We start from the raw sequence: 20,867 nt of genomic DNA, 5'->3' as shown, positions 1-20,867 counted from the left end.
ATTTTGAGAAAGGTCGCTTAAAGAAGAAATTGGAATTATCCATAGTCAAATAACGGTCTGTTTGGAAAATATCTCCTTTTTGCAAGCAAATGTTTCCATTTTTTTAGTTGATATTTGCGTATTTTGTCCATCCTTAAAAAAACTAAAAGTCTGTAAGAGAGGTAGTCTGGTATTGTATACCTTTTGCATCCAATAGCTTCACTTGGTTTCACAGAGCCAAACAAAATGCTATTAGGAGGTCGAGAAGCTTTCATTGTTGCTATAACTAGCACGTGGGTAAAATTTGAATGCGAAAAGATTCTTAAGTCTTTCTGTGAGGTACGCACTTCAGATTTTTCCACGAGATAGATTTGAGGAACATCAACATAAGAGAAAAAGTCTCATGTTTGAAGGAGCGTGCCATACCTCGATAGCACTTAACGCGCACGCGGAGCATGCAGAAATCTGTCTTCTAATCTATACAAAGTACTCATTTGAAATGTGAAAATAAAATTAAAAAAACGTGCTGTAATGAACGTCAAGTGGTTGTTTCTGAGAGAAGAACAAGCAAGCAACACGTGCAGAGATCTACACCAAGAGATCAAGTTTAAATACGGACGTGCTCAGAGGCTCAGTCTTAAAGCAGGTCTGAAATTCTCAGATTGAAATCGTTAATCGAAATTGGGAGCAAGTAACTTTTCAAAATTAGGTATTCTATAGTTTGAAATGAACGTGACCAACACAGTTTGAACATTGCCCTTCGTGTGGCAGTCGCACCTGACCATCAATTCAGCTCAGGTTTCTTTCCTCAGTTACTGACCAAAGAGACTCAAAATTTTCACCCGTGTTGTGTTTAGTGTTTATTCATAGATAACATGATATACCAAAGGTAAATAATCCAGGGAACACCTTAAGCTTCAATGCAGTAAAGAACAAGAGTGTTGAAAACTTGACATTTTGAAAAGAAAGAGATGTCTTTCTGAACGATCAGCTAAGAGAATCTTTATGTCAAAATTCAATCTCCTTTGAATAAGGACACGTGTTTAGTGACTTAAGTCAAGAAGGAAATCAGCATTGTTTCGATTGTTGAGTGATTCATAACTTTTCCAAAAAAAAATATAACCGGAGGGTCGGCCTTTCAATAGTTCAACTGTCTGGTTATTACTCTCTGTCCAAGAAATCACACAGAAGATAAATGAAAGAAATTAATAATTGTTTAAATGCCCGTCCTAAAGTTATTGGTTCATTTTTTTTATTCAAACCTTCGTGTTAAGGTTCCTGCAGGGTTGATAGTACGCAGGTTTATATTGCTTTGATGAAAGTTTATTCAATCGACGCGACAAGAAACTTGCTGTGCCTCTAAAGATTTTCACAGCCTTGAGTATCGCAAGCTGGGACTGTAGATGTTTGCATCATACGAAACAGCTAAAGAATAGATTAGTTTAATAGTAGAGCGCCTCGTCCCATGACTCAATATTGAAAAAAAAATAGTTGTTACCTTTCGTCTGAAGTATCCTGGGTCTTTGAATGCGACCTCTTGGAATCCTAACTTCGTCTGTTAATTAAGTATTATGATTTCAATTTATCAGTTAAAACTGCTCAACATGCCAAATGCTCGATTTGTAAATTTATGCAACAAGGATTTTAACACTTCCTTATCGGAAAGCTGTGAAATATTTGTAATAAATTAACCCTTTAGGCAGCCCGAATCGTCTAGCCAATCTTTATTCTATAAACTCGTCAGATTATTGAGAAAAGGCTGGCTAATGATCCACTAGGGCCAAGTTCAGCCGATGAAAAAAATCAGCCCATCAGTCTGAAGACATTTTGTTTCTCGAATAGCTTGATTTCTCAACTTTTGTAATTGGAGATGATTTTATAAAATATAGAACGCGAAAAGAAGGAAAAAATTGTTTAAAATAACGAGGTCCTTTGTTGACGAACATGTACCCAAAACAGCGAATATGAATGACGAAACTCCAAATAGTTTTCGTATATGGCAAAAATTTCAAAGGAAAATCAACTTTAGATATAATCTCGTTTTCGAATTATTTCAGAAAGTGGGAATGTACTCATTGTTTGAGTTTCTTAGGTTGGGAAATCTACGAATGTCTATAAACTTTTTTGAAAATGAAATGACAATCTTTTTAAGATGTTTGTAAAAAAAAAAATCATTGTTTCCGATATCTAACACAAGAAATGAATATTAAACAGAAAGGAGAGAATATTTTTCATGGCAATCCCTCTTATCAAGTTGTAAAAGTTGTCTCTAATGTCCGAAGACCTGTTTAAAGCTCTCCCGACGTACGCTTGTTTACTTCACAAGCAGCTCAAAAAGTTGTAGGTAAGACCTTTTGACATAACCTTTGTTGAAAGACTATTGTCCGTGACGTTACTATAGAGCGAGCTCGGCGAATCTAGTTTTATACCGCGGGGGAAAAAATAGAAAATAAAACGGACCCTCTTGACTCAATGAATTATACAAGGTCCTTTTAAGTTCAAGATCGCCTTTAGAAAAAGGCTTAACGTTTCTAGATAGGGAGTCTTTACAAGAATTGGCTTCAAATTTGCATTACAAAGCCGGAGACAAGAGTAAAGTTGTTTAACTTCACACAATTCAACGCCCTTCAGTTGCACCTCAACATATCGTCTTTCTCGACAAAGTCTCTCGGTTATGTCGTGTTTGTCTAGCGTTTTTTTTTTTATATTTGGAAGATTAGCGGAGTCGACAGTTTAGATCTACCGTGTCAAGTGAATTACAACGGAAAAACTCAGAAAGTTTAGAAAGTGTTTGCCAAGGTAGTCCGGGTTTAATAAAAGTTTGCGAAAACAGTTGAGACTTCTTAGAAATGAACGTAGGCTGCACACTAACAAAGCTGGCCGACAATTATCCCAAGAATAAGTGATCTAGTGCACTATGTCGGAACTTTGAAACGTTCTTTGAAATGAAAATGAGACCGATTCTTCAAATACTTGGGCCAATTTGGAAAAGCTTGCCGCAAGCGTAAAGTAATGAATTTTTCATCAATGAAGTAAAGCTTCTGACGCGGTTAGAGGGCTTTGAATAGCAAGATAGACCGCCATAACATCGGAATATAAATTAAATTGCTTTGAATGAGTTACGAAAAGGAGAATTACCCATTTTTGACACATAAAGCACCTTAAAGGAGCTATCTGAGAAAAAAAGAAATTATTTTTCAAATTTTTGTCCTGTTATCACAAGATTCACTCGAGATGTTCCTCAAACAAGAGTCGTAAGGCCTTAATGTACGTATCTGTAGGATCTTGATCCTTGCGCCACAATGAACAGTGCAACAATTTCTTGTCTCGATTAACTTTCTAGCCTTCAACTCACTTACCCACCTCCAAGTCAGTCACTTGAAAATCAGAACATCATTTGGACACAAGAACTGCACTAATTCGTGTCGTTTGCTCGCCGAAGTTGTTATGTACAAAACAGTAAACGTATAAGCTTCATGCCTTCATTATACCATTGGTTTAAATGCCTCATGAAAGGAGTGTTTGCATGTTTTGCATGGCTTAATTACTAAATATTTTTCTTTTCAAACTTGCTACCCGTTTATGTGAAGAAATACAGACGTGATGGCTGTGGGAGTTTTTGACATAGATGTGGTCCTTTTTAATCCATCTTCGAAGTCTCGTGAAATAGAACTTTTTAATAAAAATTTTCATGAAATTTGCGTGGCTTGAAACATAGGCTCCGTCTGTATCGAAGAGACGGCATCAGAAATAGAAGTTCTGGTTGTACTCGCGTGTTTTCTGTCTCTTCTGTATTTTATAATTGTCGGCTCAGGGGCGTATAATCTTATTATCAAGCTTGTAAGCATCAAATAAAATACACCTGTAGAAACAATATCTTTGGTTCCTCGCACAAGCGAATCACGACCGTATGAACATTCTTAAGCAGTTCTTTTGGCACCAGGCGAGTCGAAAAACCAAAATTTACTCCTAGTCTCCTTTCGCGAACCCAAAACATTAAGAAACATTATGGCAAGTTCGAACGATAAAGAAAAGGAAGGTGTATTTATTTTACAGACTGTCTTAAGACGAAATAAAGCGCTTAGTTTATCATTGCTTTAGCTCGCCCGGATTACTCTAACACAGACACAAGAGTGTTGGTTTGTTGTCTAAAAGTAAACAGCTAAACGGTAGTTGCGCAAACTTTGACTCGGCGGAGTTTGACATTCCGACAAACTACTACACCGTTAAATTGCTTTTGAAACGGGATACACATTTGATCTTCTTTAGAAGAATATGTCGTGAATCGCTAAATGGCAATGCTTTTAAGATAAACGAAAAAGCGGATTGTTTGGTCGGATTACAATATATTTTACTTTCACTTTAAATATGCAAGAACCGAAAAATCGATGAAGAGATGGTCGTTTTTTAAGGCTATGCAAGTGCATCTTGATGTTTCACGTAAAACATCTTCGCAAAACACCAGCTGTAAAAGGCACTAGGAAAATGTCAAAACACCCCTTTGAATTTTGGTATTTCTTTAAAAACGGCGAAGGAAATATGTAGAGCAAACAAATTTCATAATCGATTTGTCATTGATTCAATATCCCCCTAACTGAAATTAAAGGAACGAATCATATTGTCCGTGCAGGGGAAAAGATGAAGTGTTTGACTGACTATATTATATTGATCATGATGTTTGTAAGGTGATTTTTATGCTGTAGACAGAGAGAGCGAAACCTGCTGAATTGTTATGTTTCTGTCTAAAAAATTTGTCTCAATTTTTTAGTCTTAACTAAAAAATTTTTCTGAAAATTATTTAGTTTCCTGCGGGAAAGATAATTCAAACATCAGCCAAAGAGCTGAAAAATAAATGTAAGGTGAGAACATGTATTCGGTTGTACGTAAGAAACTAAAACTTTAAATTTCACGTATGAAATAGCTGGTGTAAAGCAGTTTAAAACGGGTTTTAGTAATTAAGTGATCCGTTTTTATCTCCCATGCGAAAACTGTGATCAGTTTAAACCCAGGGAACGTTTAAGGAAACGTTTGAATACGCCGCAAATCAACACACTAGAGTGAAATTGTTTAAAGTGACGTCTAGAACATGATTGCCCCGAACGGGAAATGACTGTTTTGCTTTGAAAATGTTTAGTTAAACTATTACACGGAAAAATAGGAGGTCTTCTCAGATCCCGAAACTCTTTCAAACGGATTAGAAATATGTCAGTTTGATCTCTCTGTTTACTCAGAAAAGTCTTCCTAAACGAAGGAGTTAATTTTTCTAAGAAAAAGTAGAAGAACACTCCATTTCCGAAGAAAACTCATAATCGAGTTCCTTGTACAGATGGCAAAACATTCAGATACCTTCGGCAAGCTTTTTATTGTTAAGGGAAACTCATTTGCCGACATAATTTCGCTTTTATTGCGGTAATCAAATCCGCAATTATATCTTCTTGGTGTCAATAGCAACAATTTTATTAAAGTTTTAATTTAATTAGTAGCATGAAAAAATAAAAGCGATCGCTTAATTTTCCCTCTAAGTACCCAACAACCGCGTACAGTATTTAGATTGAGGGGATATTGTTTCAGTAATAATTGTTAATATCCTTGCTGCAATCTCGGCGGTCGCTTTGTTGAAAGGCGCGCGTGTAGGAAAAATTTACATTAAGCCAAAGTGATTAAACTGAACTGTGTTGTGGACGCTCAGTTTCGCTGTGACACAGAACGTAACGCAATGGTTAAAAAGCGGGGAGATTAACGAATGTGTCATCTTCAAAACGAGAACAGATCCTGGTGGAAAATTTTCACGAATTGTATTTCATTCTTCGACATAGCGCGTATTCGTAAAGAACAGTCAAAATACCTAAATAAAAAAGGCCGCGTTAACCGGAAAGAGGATGCGAGAGATATTAGAAGAAGCAAGAAGAGGCGAAGGCTTTTTGATGCAAATTATGCAATAAACTAATCAGTGATTTAATTTGTTCTTTTCTTGTCGCTTCACAGACCACCGAAATGAGACCGAACCGCCATTTAGGAACAAAAGATCAGCAATGAATATTTTTCTCTGCCCCATATATTCAAAATGAACTACGCTGAATCGAAATTAACTCAATTAAGCAACAGAGCGCCGAGACCAGCTGCTTAGAATCGTGGCTCGCACCTTGGACAATTGCATTTGAATTTTTCCTTTGTTCGCTCTAATGACGATCTACAAAGCTTTTAGTATTTTGGAGGCGTGAGCCCGAACGCAATACTGCGCTCCTCGCGCGCCGCAGCAAAATGACCCTACTGCTGCGCGGAGTTTACATATAAGGTAAATGCGTGTTTCTGGCTCGCTCTTGGTTGTCACTTAATTGACACTTTACTGCACGCAACCGGCAAAGTCATCAAGCGACAGCAAACAGGATTTGCTGACCACTGTAAACTGACCACGAGTTGTATGCGGACGAAATTTGAAGTTATACGCCGTGTTATTTTTGAATTTTTTTCAGCTACTTGGGGCATCTCAAGCTCAACGTTTGCTGTTTGACAGAGAGAATTCCATTAATTGTTATCTTAAGCTGCCAGGTTCTTCAAGAAGGAAATTCAGCTTACTCCTTCTCTACAGGAAAAGGTTTGTGTAATACGCTCGAATAGTTTCTTAAACGTTCCTTCAGTTAAATTGGAATTAACCATTTTAAGAATCGCGTGTCTTAACAAGAGACAATGAATAATTATGATGGATTTATTCCCTATACGACTCTAACGCAATGTTATTGAGATTGTTGTTTAGCTTGGCTAAAAGCACTCGTTCGTCGCTTAAATGGTGTTGAGATAGAGAATATTGATTCAAATATCGTCGCTGAAGGGCTTTTTTATTATTATTCGAGAGCAGACATACACTAATATTGAGCCATGCTGAAAAATTGACTGATTTTTACAGTAAGAAGTGCGATGTTCAGTTTGCATGATGCAATGAAAGTGTCAAATCGGCAGCATCGAATCTGTGTAGATAATTGCTTATTTACAGAGACTTAAACTGCTATTCAATTAATTGATAGTAAATGTCAGAGGTAAATCCAGTATTTGGAAGGCTTCAATTTTAGCAGAGTTTGTGTTTGTACAAGAACAGCGCGACACAATCGCGTCAATAGCTCCAACTCAAACCATCCAACAGCGCAGAGTCAATTCAGTATTCTACAGAAATAGCTCTGTAGGTACTGAGCTAAGTTGTCAAATCACTCGCTCTATTAAATTAGTGTTTTGATAAGCTTCAATGCCTTGCAATCGCACAAACATTTTTGGGAACAAAATCCAACACCTTAATGCATTGAAACTGCTAATAGGATCGACAACGGGCATTAGATTTACTGAATCACGACAAAGACTCGTGGTCATTACATCGATCTTCCAATGTGACAACATAACTTTGTCCCAATCGAGATACCACCACGGAAAATTCGTCAAAATCACTTCCCATCCATCAAAGCTACTGCTCTGCTTTACGTCCCCAGAGATTTCTATATTGCCTCTATCGTTAAGATTCGTGATTAGAAACGCGGAGAAGAGTGTAGAAATATTTTTTTACCCTCCTCTCCCGTTGATTTGACTACTGGATTGCTGTATTCTTTTGAATCATCCTCCAAGGAGAGTTAACAGGAAGCCGGAAACCTTCATGCTGCTGGTCGAGTTTCAAAACACGAGGCTTGTTCATTCCGGTCACAATCTATTCTCGTTTACTGAAATTTCACCAATCTATCAAAGCGATAACTATCGAAATATTTTAACGGCGACAAATAAAAAGATGGAAAGAACATCGAAAAAAAAACACGACGTTTAGTTTGCTGGTGCGTGGTAGGATAGCGAATACACGCTCTTGGGGAGGATGTTGTTGTGTTCATCTGCGGTGCACCAAGACAACGAATTGGGTCCATGCGTGTTTTCCTTTAGACACAGCACGGGTGGGAGTCCAAACCGCTTTTCCGTTCCCTCTTCAATTTGATTTTTCCTGTGGGATTCGTGTAGTGCGTGAAGCATTTTAAGTTAGCTTCAGTGTAAATAGCAGATAGTTTAACATAATTTTGCTCTTTGAGCAAATTTACAGTTTATATCTTAACTTCAGCTGCCAAATCTCGCAACGGTTTCGTGGAACACAGTTAATAATTTTGTTTCATGAGAATAACTAAGGGAGCATAGAATAGTTTATTCAACTTCGCTTAGAACTACAGATGGCAAATGTCTTCGTTGGACTTGTCGTTTCACAGACAGGTACTAAAACATCTTGGTATTGTCTGACTCGAGTTACGCAAATACATTCCATCAGTTTTAAAACCATTGCAAAATTTGCTAGTGCTTTATCTAGTGCTTTTCCTTTTAGCCCGCGATTCAGAGAAGTTCGAAAGAGACATTTAATAGCCGCCTATTCCACCATCGCTATTGCTGGCTGCTTCCCCCTCGCCTGCCTAGTGTCAAGTGGACTGTGAAAGCACTCTGACAATGTTGTAGATAGATTTCATTTGTGACACGGAATATAGAAACCTAAGCAATTTGCTGTCGTAAATTCTTATTCTCAGGGATTCTTTTTCCATTTGTTAGTTATGTTGGGATTTTTTTCAATTAGTAGACAGTTAGATAGATAAATGGGCTTACAAGGTACTTCCTTCATCAACGAGTTGGGAATTTCTAACTTTCGGGACAACAAAGTCTGTCAGTGTAGAAATCTGAAAATGGAAATGGTAAACAGACAGATTATTATTACTCAAAATGAATGGACTTGACTTTACTCTCTCGATATCGTGACGAAAGATACGAAATCGTGCCAATTAAAATCCTCGTATTTTCCGCGCTTCAACAGAAATCATTTATCATTACTAATGGTGGGCGTTATAATGAATTAACCTTTGGTGCGACGAAGACACAATCTGCATCTATTTTATTTTATTGTATTTTAAATCTCTGACTAACTGCGTTGGATACTCACTGCTTTGTTTTCAAAATGATGCACGGAGAATTAGGGGAAGAAACCTATTCTTTTAGGTGTAAAAACAATGTTTCCTCTGAACAACCAAAATAGTCATTTTGTATTAATTTCTTTACTAGCTAAGGCTCCAACGAAGGAACCAATCTCAAAATTAAATGGCCCGACACCCACTTTAAGTTTGGGGTAAATTAATCTCCTTGTTAGACAAGTTTTTTCCACTTTATTTGACACAGTTTAATGAGAAAGCAGAAGAATATCTTTTCAATAGAAATGAGACTGTATCTCAAAAGAGCGAGGATACTCTTTAAACTGGAGGACTCATTTTGAATGCCATAATTTGGTTAGATCAGGTAGTTTTACCTTAGCTGATTTTGTTGCCCAAATCAAGTTTTATCAATCTCTCGATGAGTTTGTGAAGTTTCTTCGGAAGAGACGTACTCAGGCTTAATTTTCTTATCTGAGGCATAGACTTTAATCGAGAGGAGGCCACCTTGTTTGCAAACGTTGATGGAAATCGATTCTTCTTGACTCCGTGACTTTGGTTTCGAGATGAATGTGTGGCTGATTTAGAGCAGCCTCAGGAAACCACATTAAGAGATTAGATAGAAGTTGTTATGGGACTTCCTTTACGAAGAACTTGAAAGGTTGCATTGAGATACAATTCGTCTTCGGTAACGCCCTGTAAAAGCACAGCACTAGGAAAGCTATCTTTATGTTTATCCTCCCCCTTCAAAGCAGCTTCAACAATTTCAAGGATTCGCAAATTCCAATTTGAAATTCGCAGAAAAATCGTTCGCCAATGCTCTTTAGAAATAGAAGAACTTGACGGATAATTTTTTTGGCTTGAGAATGTTGTGGGAGTGTCAAATATTTTAGGAGACAGGTGGTGATTGTTGGAGAATGTTTTTAGCCAAAGCTTCGTGAAGTTTGCAAAGTTAATTTAACACTTACGTAACGTGTTTTTCAAGCTTGATTTACTGAGATGGTTGTGCAATAACGACTGTTAAGAGAGTAATGAAGTTGCTTTTGAACTCAATTAATTCACAGTAGTTTCAATACATCCCAGGATAATGTTATTATGGGTCCGTGGGAGCTAAAATATATCTTGCGGTTGTGTCCCTTTTTAACGAAGATCGATAGCTTCAAAACCGCAGACACAAAACAAGCCAATTTTTGTCTTCTCAAACAGATACAAGCTTTGCATGGTGACCTTTGTAAATCAGAGACCTTGATAATCTCACCACACAAGTTACATATATCCCTTATCTCCATGAAGATCGTCTCCTAAAACAAAGCATTCACACCTGACTTAAGAACTTAAAAGGACACGGAGAGCGAAGTTGAAATGCCGCTTCATTCTTGTATCCATTTTGACGGTAATTCTTCATGTCTTTGGAAGTATACAGAATTTTATTGCATAAACTTGTGGCAATGACATAACATTTCTTGCAGGTCTGAAAACTAAAACGTACATCATTGGAAACAAAATCCATTCCGAGCCGGGAAGTTTCATAAGGCGCTTCTACCCAGCAAATATTTCAAAAGTATTTTCTGTAAACTGGAGGATCGTATTTACATTCTATTTGCGGCGACACTTTTGTCAGTTATTTTAGTACTGATAATTACTGCATTTTCTTCAACAGGCGTTACCGCAGCTAATTTTAAATTTACCTCTTACCAAGGCTTTTAAATGTTGTAGCAAACTAAGAACCAATTACGTATACGGTATACTTGTTCAATTATCTTTAAACGTTTTATTCAAGGTAGAATGGCGTACATGTATACAACACGCGAATAAAGTGGTGAAAGACTTCTGTCAATATATATAAAAATATATAAAAACTCTTCCTTATTGAGGTTAAAAAAGGCTCCAGCCGTGTATAAATATCGCAATTTCCTCGAGTGTCGATTTAAACAGAAAGAAGAGAGTAGTTTTTGTTCCATTATGGGTACACATGTAAAAAACGGCTTACTTTTTCATCTCTTCATCATAAGATTTATTTGCCACTTGCGTGATATTCTTCGTGCACATTTGATGGCGCAAACTTCTCTTACGTGCGTTGATTCCGTGTCACAATATAATTGTGTTGTTTAGATACGCAGTGTCTCAGCGCCTATATTTCCATTCAATAAAATTGCCTTAAACAAGCCTATTTTGGGGAGAATTCAGACAGTTGTTCTTGCTGACTTGGTGCATCTTACATAGATTTTACGATGCTTCTGGTAACTTGCTTTTCTCTGTGAAATTTTTTAAGAAGGAAGGTAACCCTTTCTTTGGCATTTCCTTTTCTTCTGACGGATTTAAAATAGTGCAATATTACCGTCGAAAATTAAACAAGAAGTTACCTGCGGGTTAATTGCGTATCAGGAAACAGTTTGCGTGCTTTTGTAATAAGGACACGACAGCGTAAAAGGTAGGAGACGTGAAATATCGTGTCGCAGTAGAACACTTAAGAGTTTGTGAGAGTACAGTACCTTATGTGAAGCCGACCTTGACAAGGATACAGGTAAGAAGAACATGTCTGACCTGAACTCGATAAACACTGAAGGCATTTGGGTGAAACAATGATTTGCGAATGCGAAGAGAAAGTTGCAAGCAAAGATGTTATTTTTTGTCAAGATCGTGAGACAAAGAAGACATTAGAGTCCCTCAAACTTTTATTTACTTTTGCAATTTCTTTGTCATTTTAAATCACAACAGGCAAAGATCATTTCGAAAGGATACAGTCCAAATAATAATTTGTGTATGATGTCATGCGAATCTTTCTAACATGCAATTCTGAACGAAGCTTTTAAAAATTGAAAATACACGAAGCTGAAACTTTATTGTTTAAGCATCAAAGTCATGAGAACTTTGATGTTATTATTACAGTTGACCACTCTGACAAAAGGGCGATTTTCCGAAAAAAAACCCAAAACTCTTAAAACCCAAATTGAGGCGGAAATGAGACCATGTAGATAAAGGAAAGTTTCAATGGACTTTACGAACTTTATCCTACAGATAAAAGATTTCAATGTTAATGGAAATGTAGACATAATAATCCAAGAAAATTTAATCCTAATTCACAAAGCAAATGCAAAACCAACCAGAAAGAATACACCTTGTAAGAGCGAAGATTAAATTGGCAAAAATTTCTATGTATCGACGGTGATCTATTCTGATTTCTGCAAAGATTCACTTTTTGATCTGCAGCGGCCCGTTTCGTGAAATATTTCAAACACAAATGTACAGCATCTATCAACTTTGAATGACAGTTCTGTCCCTTGATGAAGGAATGATGATAGCAATATATCAAGAAAGACAAAAATTGTGTCAAAACATGAGCAAAGGAAGAATTCACGTAGGGCTTTGTCTGCTCGCAGTCACCTTTAAATCGTCTACGATATTCATTTTCAATCCTAAATATGCGTCAAGAATAAATTTGATTTACTCAAGAGAGGTGAATTTTTGGACGATTTATGAAGCTTGATAGAAGATTGGGAAGGAGAAATTCATACACGAAAGAAAAACACAAAATACCGCTAAATAAATGTGGTAGAAACATTGAATATTCGAAAGCCACAATCAGGCATGGCAGTTATGCCCGATGACAGTAGTAATTTGCTTATTGCTCTAAATGAAACGAAGTCCGCCCCCCCAATTAGTTGATTGAAAACACGACTTTTGCGGTATAGGTTACAGAGCATGTTTGGGCCGTTCAGGGCCGTTACTACATATCTGTCACCGATCAACCCCTATAATCATTCACATCCAAAAGAACCAAACAACTGGGAGAGGAAAACTTAACTTTACACCCTAAGCTTAACACGTATCTTATAAATCACTATGTGACTCAGTTCGACAGCACTTAAACACCCTGACCGCGGAGATAGACAACACCAGATATTGGCCTTTAGTGTATAAATCAATGTCACCTGGTTGCCGTGATAAGATCCATGTCTGCTCGCTTACTGCTCATCAGGGTCGACGTCGATATATAGCAGATGAAGCAAGACCCATACCACACACATAGACAGAACAATAACTATTGAATACAACATATATTTTCAAAGGACACCATTGTCCTCGTAAATACAAAAACTCACATCGAAGCGAAATGTTCATAGTTGAGTGAGCACTCACAAAAACAACGGAACCAGACGTAAATTTATTTTGATGCTATCGGGGCTCCGTATCACATGGGCGTGTTGATTATTTGACTCCCAGTAATTCAAGGCTATATATACTTTGAATAGAAACAGGGGCCACGTAATTGAATGCATTCCTTTGTACAGTGACTCCTGACAGCTACTCTCAGTTGGTGGTAACAGTGTTATAGACCAGAACATAAATGGCAGTAATTTTATAACCACAAGCGTTGTCTGTTTTTTTCTCTTCTCAGTGGATTGCGGATTGTGACAAAATGGCGGGCTATTTCGGTCATGTCGGAGGACATGTGCCTCCGTATTCGGTGGGAAGCCACGGATTGAGTCATCCTGCACCGAACATCGATTTCTTCAGCCAAATGGCTCCTCCACCGTGTGGTAAGTTCTTTTCTAAATACACAATAAAGCCAATTACAGGCTCTATAGTTTCATAAATGGAGGGCAAGCCAAGGGTTGCCGCTTTTAATTTGAGCTTCCTAACCGGCTATTTATCCTTGTAACGTAACAAAGTCTTGTGCTGTAGATCAGTCTATGCGCTAGACTCCATGTTCCCAAACAATCTTAAACAAAACAACAGCGGATTGCTAATAAAAAAGGTAGGCTGCCATCGTGTGAAGGTCATGAGATCGACTTGTTTGCTGTTAATACAGCACATTTTAAAAGGCGCGTTGAAATCTTCTAGTTTGTAAATTAAGAACATCTTCTCAGACCAGTCCGAAAATATGAAAAACTATATAATTTGAGCTTGCTTTGTATTTGTGTAGTACGAGGCCGGCCATTTGCTCGCTTCGGTGAAGAGCACTTGATGCTTGTACGTAGGCATGTTGAAGCATGATTGCTTGTGTTGAAGTTAGCTTTTCAACCTCACGGCATTATCGTAAAATGCAGTCATATTTCAAATAAAAGCAATGATTTCTATGTAAAGATTTCCCTTAAAAGTGTTGTTTAAACAGTGCATGTTTTGTTAAATAATTACACATCGTTAAAGGCTTAATAAATCATCATCCCCTTTTAGCAGTACTGTGGTGTGAAATCTGTCATGAACCTTCAAGATGACAGAATTTAACCAGAATACAGGAAAAACTTTTCACTTTATTGGGCAGTTTTTATTTGAACTTGGAACAAAGCCTCGTTTGAGAAGAAAGCCATAACATCCGATTGCATAGAATCTGTTGAGATAACTTTATGAAACGTTCGTTTGCGGTTTCTCTGAGGTTTCGACGCGGTGCTGCTTGTGTTATGCATCTCTCGATAGCAAGACTCACAGTTGTGTTCTTTTCAGCTTTAAAAGCTCTTCCCTAATCTACCGCTATAAGCAAGTTAATGGAGAGTTTAAGAAAAGACTACAGAACTCCAGGATACCCCAAGAAGATCCTGCCTTGTCAGTGTGCCTTTATTTTAAAAACATGTCTTTCTTCGAAGTTGTTTTCAACTGTCAACCCACGCTAGTTAGTTCCTGACCACTTATTCTGAGATGATATACAGATAAAACTAAATTAGAAATAGTAGACAAAATATCCTACTTTTTCCCTCTAAAATAGTAGCACAACAGTCGACACAATTCTTTCGCTTCAGAATTTCTTCGTTTTCTCGATTCTTGATATCAAATTAGGAAAGATCCATAGGCATCCATCTTGTGGCCAATGTATACACTCTAGGTAAAACGGAATAACACAATAACCTAGGTTAGTAAATGTTTGCCAACGGTGGATCGATATAATTTAACTTCATGAGTCATATTTTGCATTACGGTGGTAGTTTTGATAATTATAGTTATGACTGTTACCCTATACTGTTAACTCTCGTTTTCGATCAAAAATCAATAATTTGTGCAAGGCAAATTGGAATTCACTGACTTTCGCAGCCTCGTTCAGTAAATCGGTTATTTTGTTTCTTTGAGTGTTCCCCTGAAATTTGAAAGCTTACCACCAATCATTTAGCCAATTTATTTTGTTTTCGATTAAAGTTTTAAATTTTCTCCAGGTGAGCGCTTTCCTTGGTAAAAAAACTTGGCTCACATTGAATTCTTCTGACTTGGAAATGAAAGCACGAGGATTCGAGTAAATCAATCAAGCTTTTTATTTATTCACAATGGCCGTTACACTGAAGAATGAGTATTCGAGTAAATTAAGCTTGTTTAGTATTTCGAAATGCCATTGTTAATAAGAGATGGTGATAAATTTTATTAGGAAATGGAAGTGTGAAGTGGAAGCAAAAATAAGATTTTCCCTCAGGTGGAGCTAGGGCCACGATAATTTTTGTCCCGCGTTGAACTGAAGAAGAATAACACAATTTGTCGGCAAAGTCAATCTCAACTTCGAAATATTTATTCAGCTACACTTACATACATTTTTGGGAATCTAAGAAATAGGAAAATTTGAGTTTTTCTGTGTAGAAGTGGACGTGAAATGGGCAACTTCTGAACTAAATTGTCGTCAAAATGGTTTAATATCATGAGGTGCTCGAGCTTCTTTTGAATATCGCGAAATTCTTTGAAGTTGAAAGGTGGGCATTCGCTCACGTAAACTTAACGATTAATTAAATTCGCCTTGGCAATTTCTCAGAGAGAAATGCGTACTTGAGCCGAGTAGTTGGCAAATTATTACGCAAACTGGGGCGAGGTCGTGTTATTAAGACGTTCCCTGTTTATTCGTCTCGAATGGTAACTGTGGGATTTGTTTAATTGGTTCTGCACATTCTTTCGCTTTTTATCTCCTTATTTCCCTTCACAACACACAAACAACAAGTTAAGACTTTTAACGAGCTGTAATTCCGTGGCTAAACTCTTTCGTTTTCCATGCAAATATTCCTTCACCTTGGTTTTTCTCCATATGAATCGCCAGGGGCGGTATTCGTGGTGGTGTTATTGGTATGTTCCCTAAATCTTTTACGTGCTTAAGTGCGAAACAAGAGTCAAGAGCATTAGAAAGGGACTGCACGCAATGATAGAAGTAACCATTGTGTTCTGTTAACCGTATTACAAGTAAATAATGACAAGCAAAAGTATGTAAACTGAAATAGGTTTACAGATACTTATGATTTCATTTTAGGAAAGTTTAAACAGAGTCATTTGAAATAGAATACTTCTAATACTTTTTTGTTTTCATTTGAATTAACTCTCATCTGTTGTTGTTTTGCTCTGATACACTAATCTATCAAGTTTTTATTCTTCTTTTGGTTTTTAAAGAGAAAACTCGTTGTAATTAACTGATCCATTTGATTACCATTTTGACAAAGACTCTTCTTCGTTGTTGTAAGTTTTCGTAAACGTACAATATTGGTCGTGTCATGGTTTGGTTTCACAGTTTATCAAACCCCTCTGATAGAGTTATTAAGCTATTGATCAAGGTGACTTCATTTCCTCTTTTCTATGGTTAGCAAAACATGTATTGTTTGTCAACTTAGCATGCCTTCGCTGCAGTTGATCTTATTTTTCACAAACACAACTTCTTCTGAGTCCTTTTTGGACAAACAGAGAATCTGTGGTTTATAACGTACAAAGCAGAGCGCCTCTGGTGACATAAACGTCTCACTCTCGTGAAAGACGAAAATTGATACGGACCATGGCCATTCATACTTGTTAAATTTTTTCCTCGGAGTTTCTCGCTTCTCACAACCATGGATTAAAAGTTCGGCAGAAGTAAGAATCATAAATCTGGTTGTAAAACTTACATTAAACATTCTAGAACGCCGACTTCTGTCATCATAAAATTCCACATGTTTGTTCAGCGTCAGCGAAACAGTAGGCACAGGATACGTTTGTAAACAATGGCTGACCACTGTTGCCCACAATATTCCGCGTAGGCATGCGCAGCAGGAGGAATGCTTCAGGTTTGGGTCGTGCGCATGACTGAATAATTCATTTATTGCGTGAAGCGTCGCACTAAGACACAGTAGGCAGCATCTCAGTGACACACAACGCTCTTTGTTGATATTGTATCATCTATTTTTAGTAGAAGCTCGCAACAGCAAAAGTGAAAATAAAAAGGCACTTACATCATTTTCGCTTCAGTGAAGAAGTCACACATTAGTTAGGAAATTCATGCAGTTTGAGAAATACCATTTTCATTCAGATCCGTACTCGAAATCCAAAGGCATACTCTATGCAACGGCAGGAACAGATAGAGACGAAACGCTTGCCTGACTTAAGGCAGTATTTTAGATCTTGATTTGCTTGCTAAGTAATACTTTGTTGCAGAAAAAACTGATCTACCACTGATTGTCACCAGGAGCTCATTAATGTTGTCTTTGAATTTATCGAGCTGTGTGCGGTGTAGATATATCTGGTCGCGAAAACCGAATAATAATAAGTTAAAGCAAGAAGTTATCGTATGCAACAGTAACAGCACCAAAAACAATGGGACTAGACGGCTGAAAGAATGAACGGCTTTTTCTTTTCACTCCTCACTGAAATAGTGTCAATATTTAAGAAAGACCAGATTGTCGCATAAAAAATAACATTGAAGGCTTGACCATTAAAAATACTGTATATGGAAATATCTTTTCAAACTGGGTAAGCTTCATTCCTCATACAGTCACTGCGTCAAAAAACATCAACTTATCGAGATGAAAAATGGGGCATCGCGGTAATGTCATAAAAGCTACTCAGTCCACACTAAATGTTGAATAAAGTGTGCTAAAATTCATTTTGCACATGCAGGGTGCTAATTAAGGGTTTACTCGATGCAACGAGTGGAAGCTTAGAATTAATCCTGTGCAAAAGTCAAAGTTTCAGTTTCCTGTCAACAGCGTTTAACATTGTAAAGCTGTGATAAGTAAAAATATCCATTGGTGCAAATTGAGAAGCTGTGAGAAAGACATCCTAGCTGGTGTCCTTGAATTTTTGTAATTTCCAAGTATAGTGGTTAATTTGATTATGCAGCAAAATAATGCCTCTTGTATTCATCTGACATAACCTCCTAATCCTTTCGCAAAAATGTGTGAATTCTTTGCCATTGCTAGCGTACTCCATTACCATTCTATTTGTGGGAGGTTTGTCGCTACTACGGATTATTTCCCCTTTACTGATAATGTTGTATGTTCTCATAACATGTTTATTTAAAACAGTTTGATTTTGGAAGGAGAATTTACGTAATGTTGTTTTTGTTTCTCTCATACAGCGCACCCGAGAAAACAGCGTCGAGAGAGAACGACTTTCACCAAGGCCCAACTGGAAATCCTAGAAGAGTTATTTAGCAAAACAAAATATCCCGACATTTTCATGAGGGAAGAAGTCGCAATGAAAATAAGCCTTCCAGAAAGTAGAGTGCAGGTATTTTGTTTTCCCTTTATTCATATATTTTTCCATGAGCAAAAGGTAGAGATGTAAGGGAAGGGTGGCATGTAAATTTAGAAACACCCTCCGTTTAGTTAGCGCAAGTGACAGTAATTTCCACGCCCTAATCTCCCAAGATAGCCTTTTTGGGGGATTGGAGTGGAGAGACCGCTGACAAGCTGACACCTGGGTCCCGCCCTAGTAATAAACACATCTGTAAATTACTCTTTGTATGCCCTGCAGATGTACAGACAACTGAAAATTGAGGGATGTATTAAAGTTGCGTATTTTGTACAGGTCTTACGATTATTCAGTGTATCAAATTCAAGATTATCAGTACGTATTTGCTTCAAACACAGATACAGGAAAGAAACATTCACAGTGGCTACATTTAGCTCCCCACATTGTGGGTAATTTTTTAATTTAACGTAATAATTTGCATGCGGCTTCTAGTCAAAGCATGTTTTCAGTATGACGTATTTCAACTCTCAAAATGTTTCCTTCATAAAAAAAAATAACAACAACGAAAAGAACTCCATTTCTGTTTACATTTACGATATTTGAATGAGAGACTATATTGATAGAGCATCAGCATTGATCACTTCTTGTTTGGAAGAATGGAATCCATCCCAAGCTGGATATTTTTCTTTTACCCGTTTTACAATATCAGCCATGATGTGGTGAAATATTGGCCTCACTGGTATATTTCAGCGAATACAAGATAGAAGACATTAATTTCTTCTATATTTGCTCATCAGCGTGCTTCTTAAATAAAATCTAAAATCACGAGAAGAAAATTTCTATCAGTTTGTGTCAGGGACTGGGTATGTAAAGCTGGTTGTAAAGTTAATTCACATTTCATGAAAATAATGATCCTTTCGAATTACGGATGCAGAGAAGGAGAATCGTATCATGTCTTTTCTTTTCTTGTTGTCAAAGCTGGCTACCCTTCCAGACTTTGACATGTTAAAAATCACCGTTTAACATTTTAAGGTTATTTTAGTGACTACATGCCTCAACACTCAATAATATAATAACACGAGGCAAAAGAGACCATAAAAGTTTTAATATAGAACGATTAAACAATAGGTAAGAGAAGGTAATTATACATAGTGACTAGTCGTTAACTAATCATTCTGCGAGTTCTTGAAATTCCATAAGATGGTAGAAGCAATCTTTTACCTTTTTTATGTTTTTTTTTATAGCTTTTATGAATGTTTCATGATAATCTAGCTATAATGGAGGGCCAATTTCATCTCTGATGTTTCTCAAGGCCGTAAATATCAGTTCTTCTCGCACACTAACCCGTGTATTTTTAAACTGTCCACCGTCAAAATTTACGGTACTTTGGGGCATGGGAAATTTTACTTGTTTACCACAAAAGGAGCCGACGATTCAAATTTCATTTATTCAAGGTATCTTTGGGTGTTGCTTTTACAACGTACCTCTGTATATATTCGATATGTTTCATTGAGTTTCCAGGCGTACAAAAGACACTGGTTCATATTGATTGTCGTGAGTTAATAACGAAGATAATTCCTCTACACGTCTTCCTTATCATCAAAAAACGGCTTTAGATAGTTTTTGACCCGTTGTCATTGCCTCTTTATAGTATCAAAGAAAAAAATTACGTAGAGTAACATGACATTTTGGTTAAAAAAATGACAAACGCTACATTTTTTCCATAGTTACATCGTTTTATTTTTTTTGAAGGTATGCCTTTTCTACCAGTTTATGTAACCATTTTTTTTTTTCCTGCGAGGTTGCTCCAGGATGCCATCATGATTCGTCACTATATATTTAGCTAACAGTCTTAAAATAGATCTCTCTTTGTGTTTGCCTCTCCAGGGGCTCAAAACAAAAAAAAGACAACACCCTAACCTTGGTTTTTGATGCATTTATAAAGTCGATCTCAGGAAATACCATTCCGTAATTCCTCATAAAACAAATGGGCAAAGGAAACACAACATTAAAATTTAAAGTGGCAATGTGGTTTCGAAGATATATACCTGCTCTGAATAGCCGACACACAAAGGAACACTTGTTATTTTTTTGCTTTTTGCTTCAAGTAATAGAAGTAGAGAATTGATCTTAAGCTGCTAAATTAGCTTAACGGAGACAAAAGAGGCAATATGTTTCCGAAGATATGTAGTTGTGCTTGATGCTTGATATCGTACAAACAAAGGAATACTTTTGATTTTTTTTTCGTATGTCATAGAAGAATGGAAATTGATCTTAGTCCTCTAAATTAGCTTAAAGGAACAAGAAGTTTTTTATCAATTGTGATCTAACAGCGAGGATTACTTTCAACAAAGACTTTTGGCGATAAAAACTGTCTGGCCTTAACAGTCACGGAATTTCAAGTCACGAATTCGGGTTAAATTTTCCGGGATAAAATGTCTTGAGAGATTTCTGATGATAAAACAATACCAACATCGTTGGATGTATCAGTAATTGTTGAATGCATTATAAAACACTAGTTTTCTCAAACTTTATCCTAAAATATTTCTTATATTGTATATCTTT

General features: G+C 36.9%; 1 protein-coding gene across 4 annotated transcripts in view; it reads left to right on the top strand.

Moving 5' to 3' along the window:
- LOC131789464 (homeobox protein OTX2-A) overlaps positions 1-20,867 on the top strand; it is a 28,576-nt gene that overhangs the window by 4,825 nt on the left and 2,884 nt on the right. The window contains exons 1-4 of one of the 4 annotated variants that reach the window (XM_059106575.2): positions 6,152-6,274; positions 6,453-6,574; positions 13,303-13,444; positions 18,187-18,338. In XM_059106575.2, the coding sequence (XP_058962558.1) occupies positions 13,324-13,444; positions 18,187-18,338 (273 nt within the window). In that variant the 5' untranslated portion in view covers positions 6,152-6,274; positions 6,453-6,574; positions 13,303-13,323. Of the gene's footprint in view, positions 1-6,151; positions 6,275-6,452; positions 6,575-10,175; positions 10,297-11,270; positions 11,428-13,302; positions 13,445-18,186; positions 18,339-20,867 lie in introns of those variants that run through there. The other 3 variants (XM_059106576.2, XM_059106579.2, XM_059106578.2) reach the window with 3 other exon arrangements.

The sequence above is a fragment of the Pocillopora verrucosa genome, chromosome 13, assembly GCF_036669915.1.
Source record: "Pocillopora verrucosa isolate sample1 chromosome 13, ASM3666991v2, whole genome shotgun sequence".
Lineage (NCBI taxonomy): Eukaryota > Metazoa > Cnidaria > Anthozoa > Scleractinia > Pocilloporidae > Pocillopora > Pocillopora verrucosa.
The sequence above is the reverse complement of the archived record's forward strand: the minus strand, read 5'-3'. Positions and strand labels throughout refer to the sequence as shown.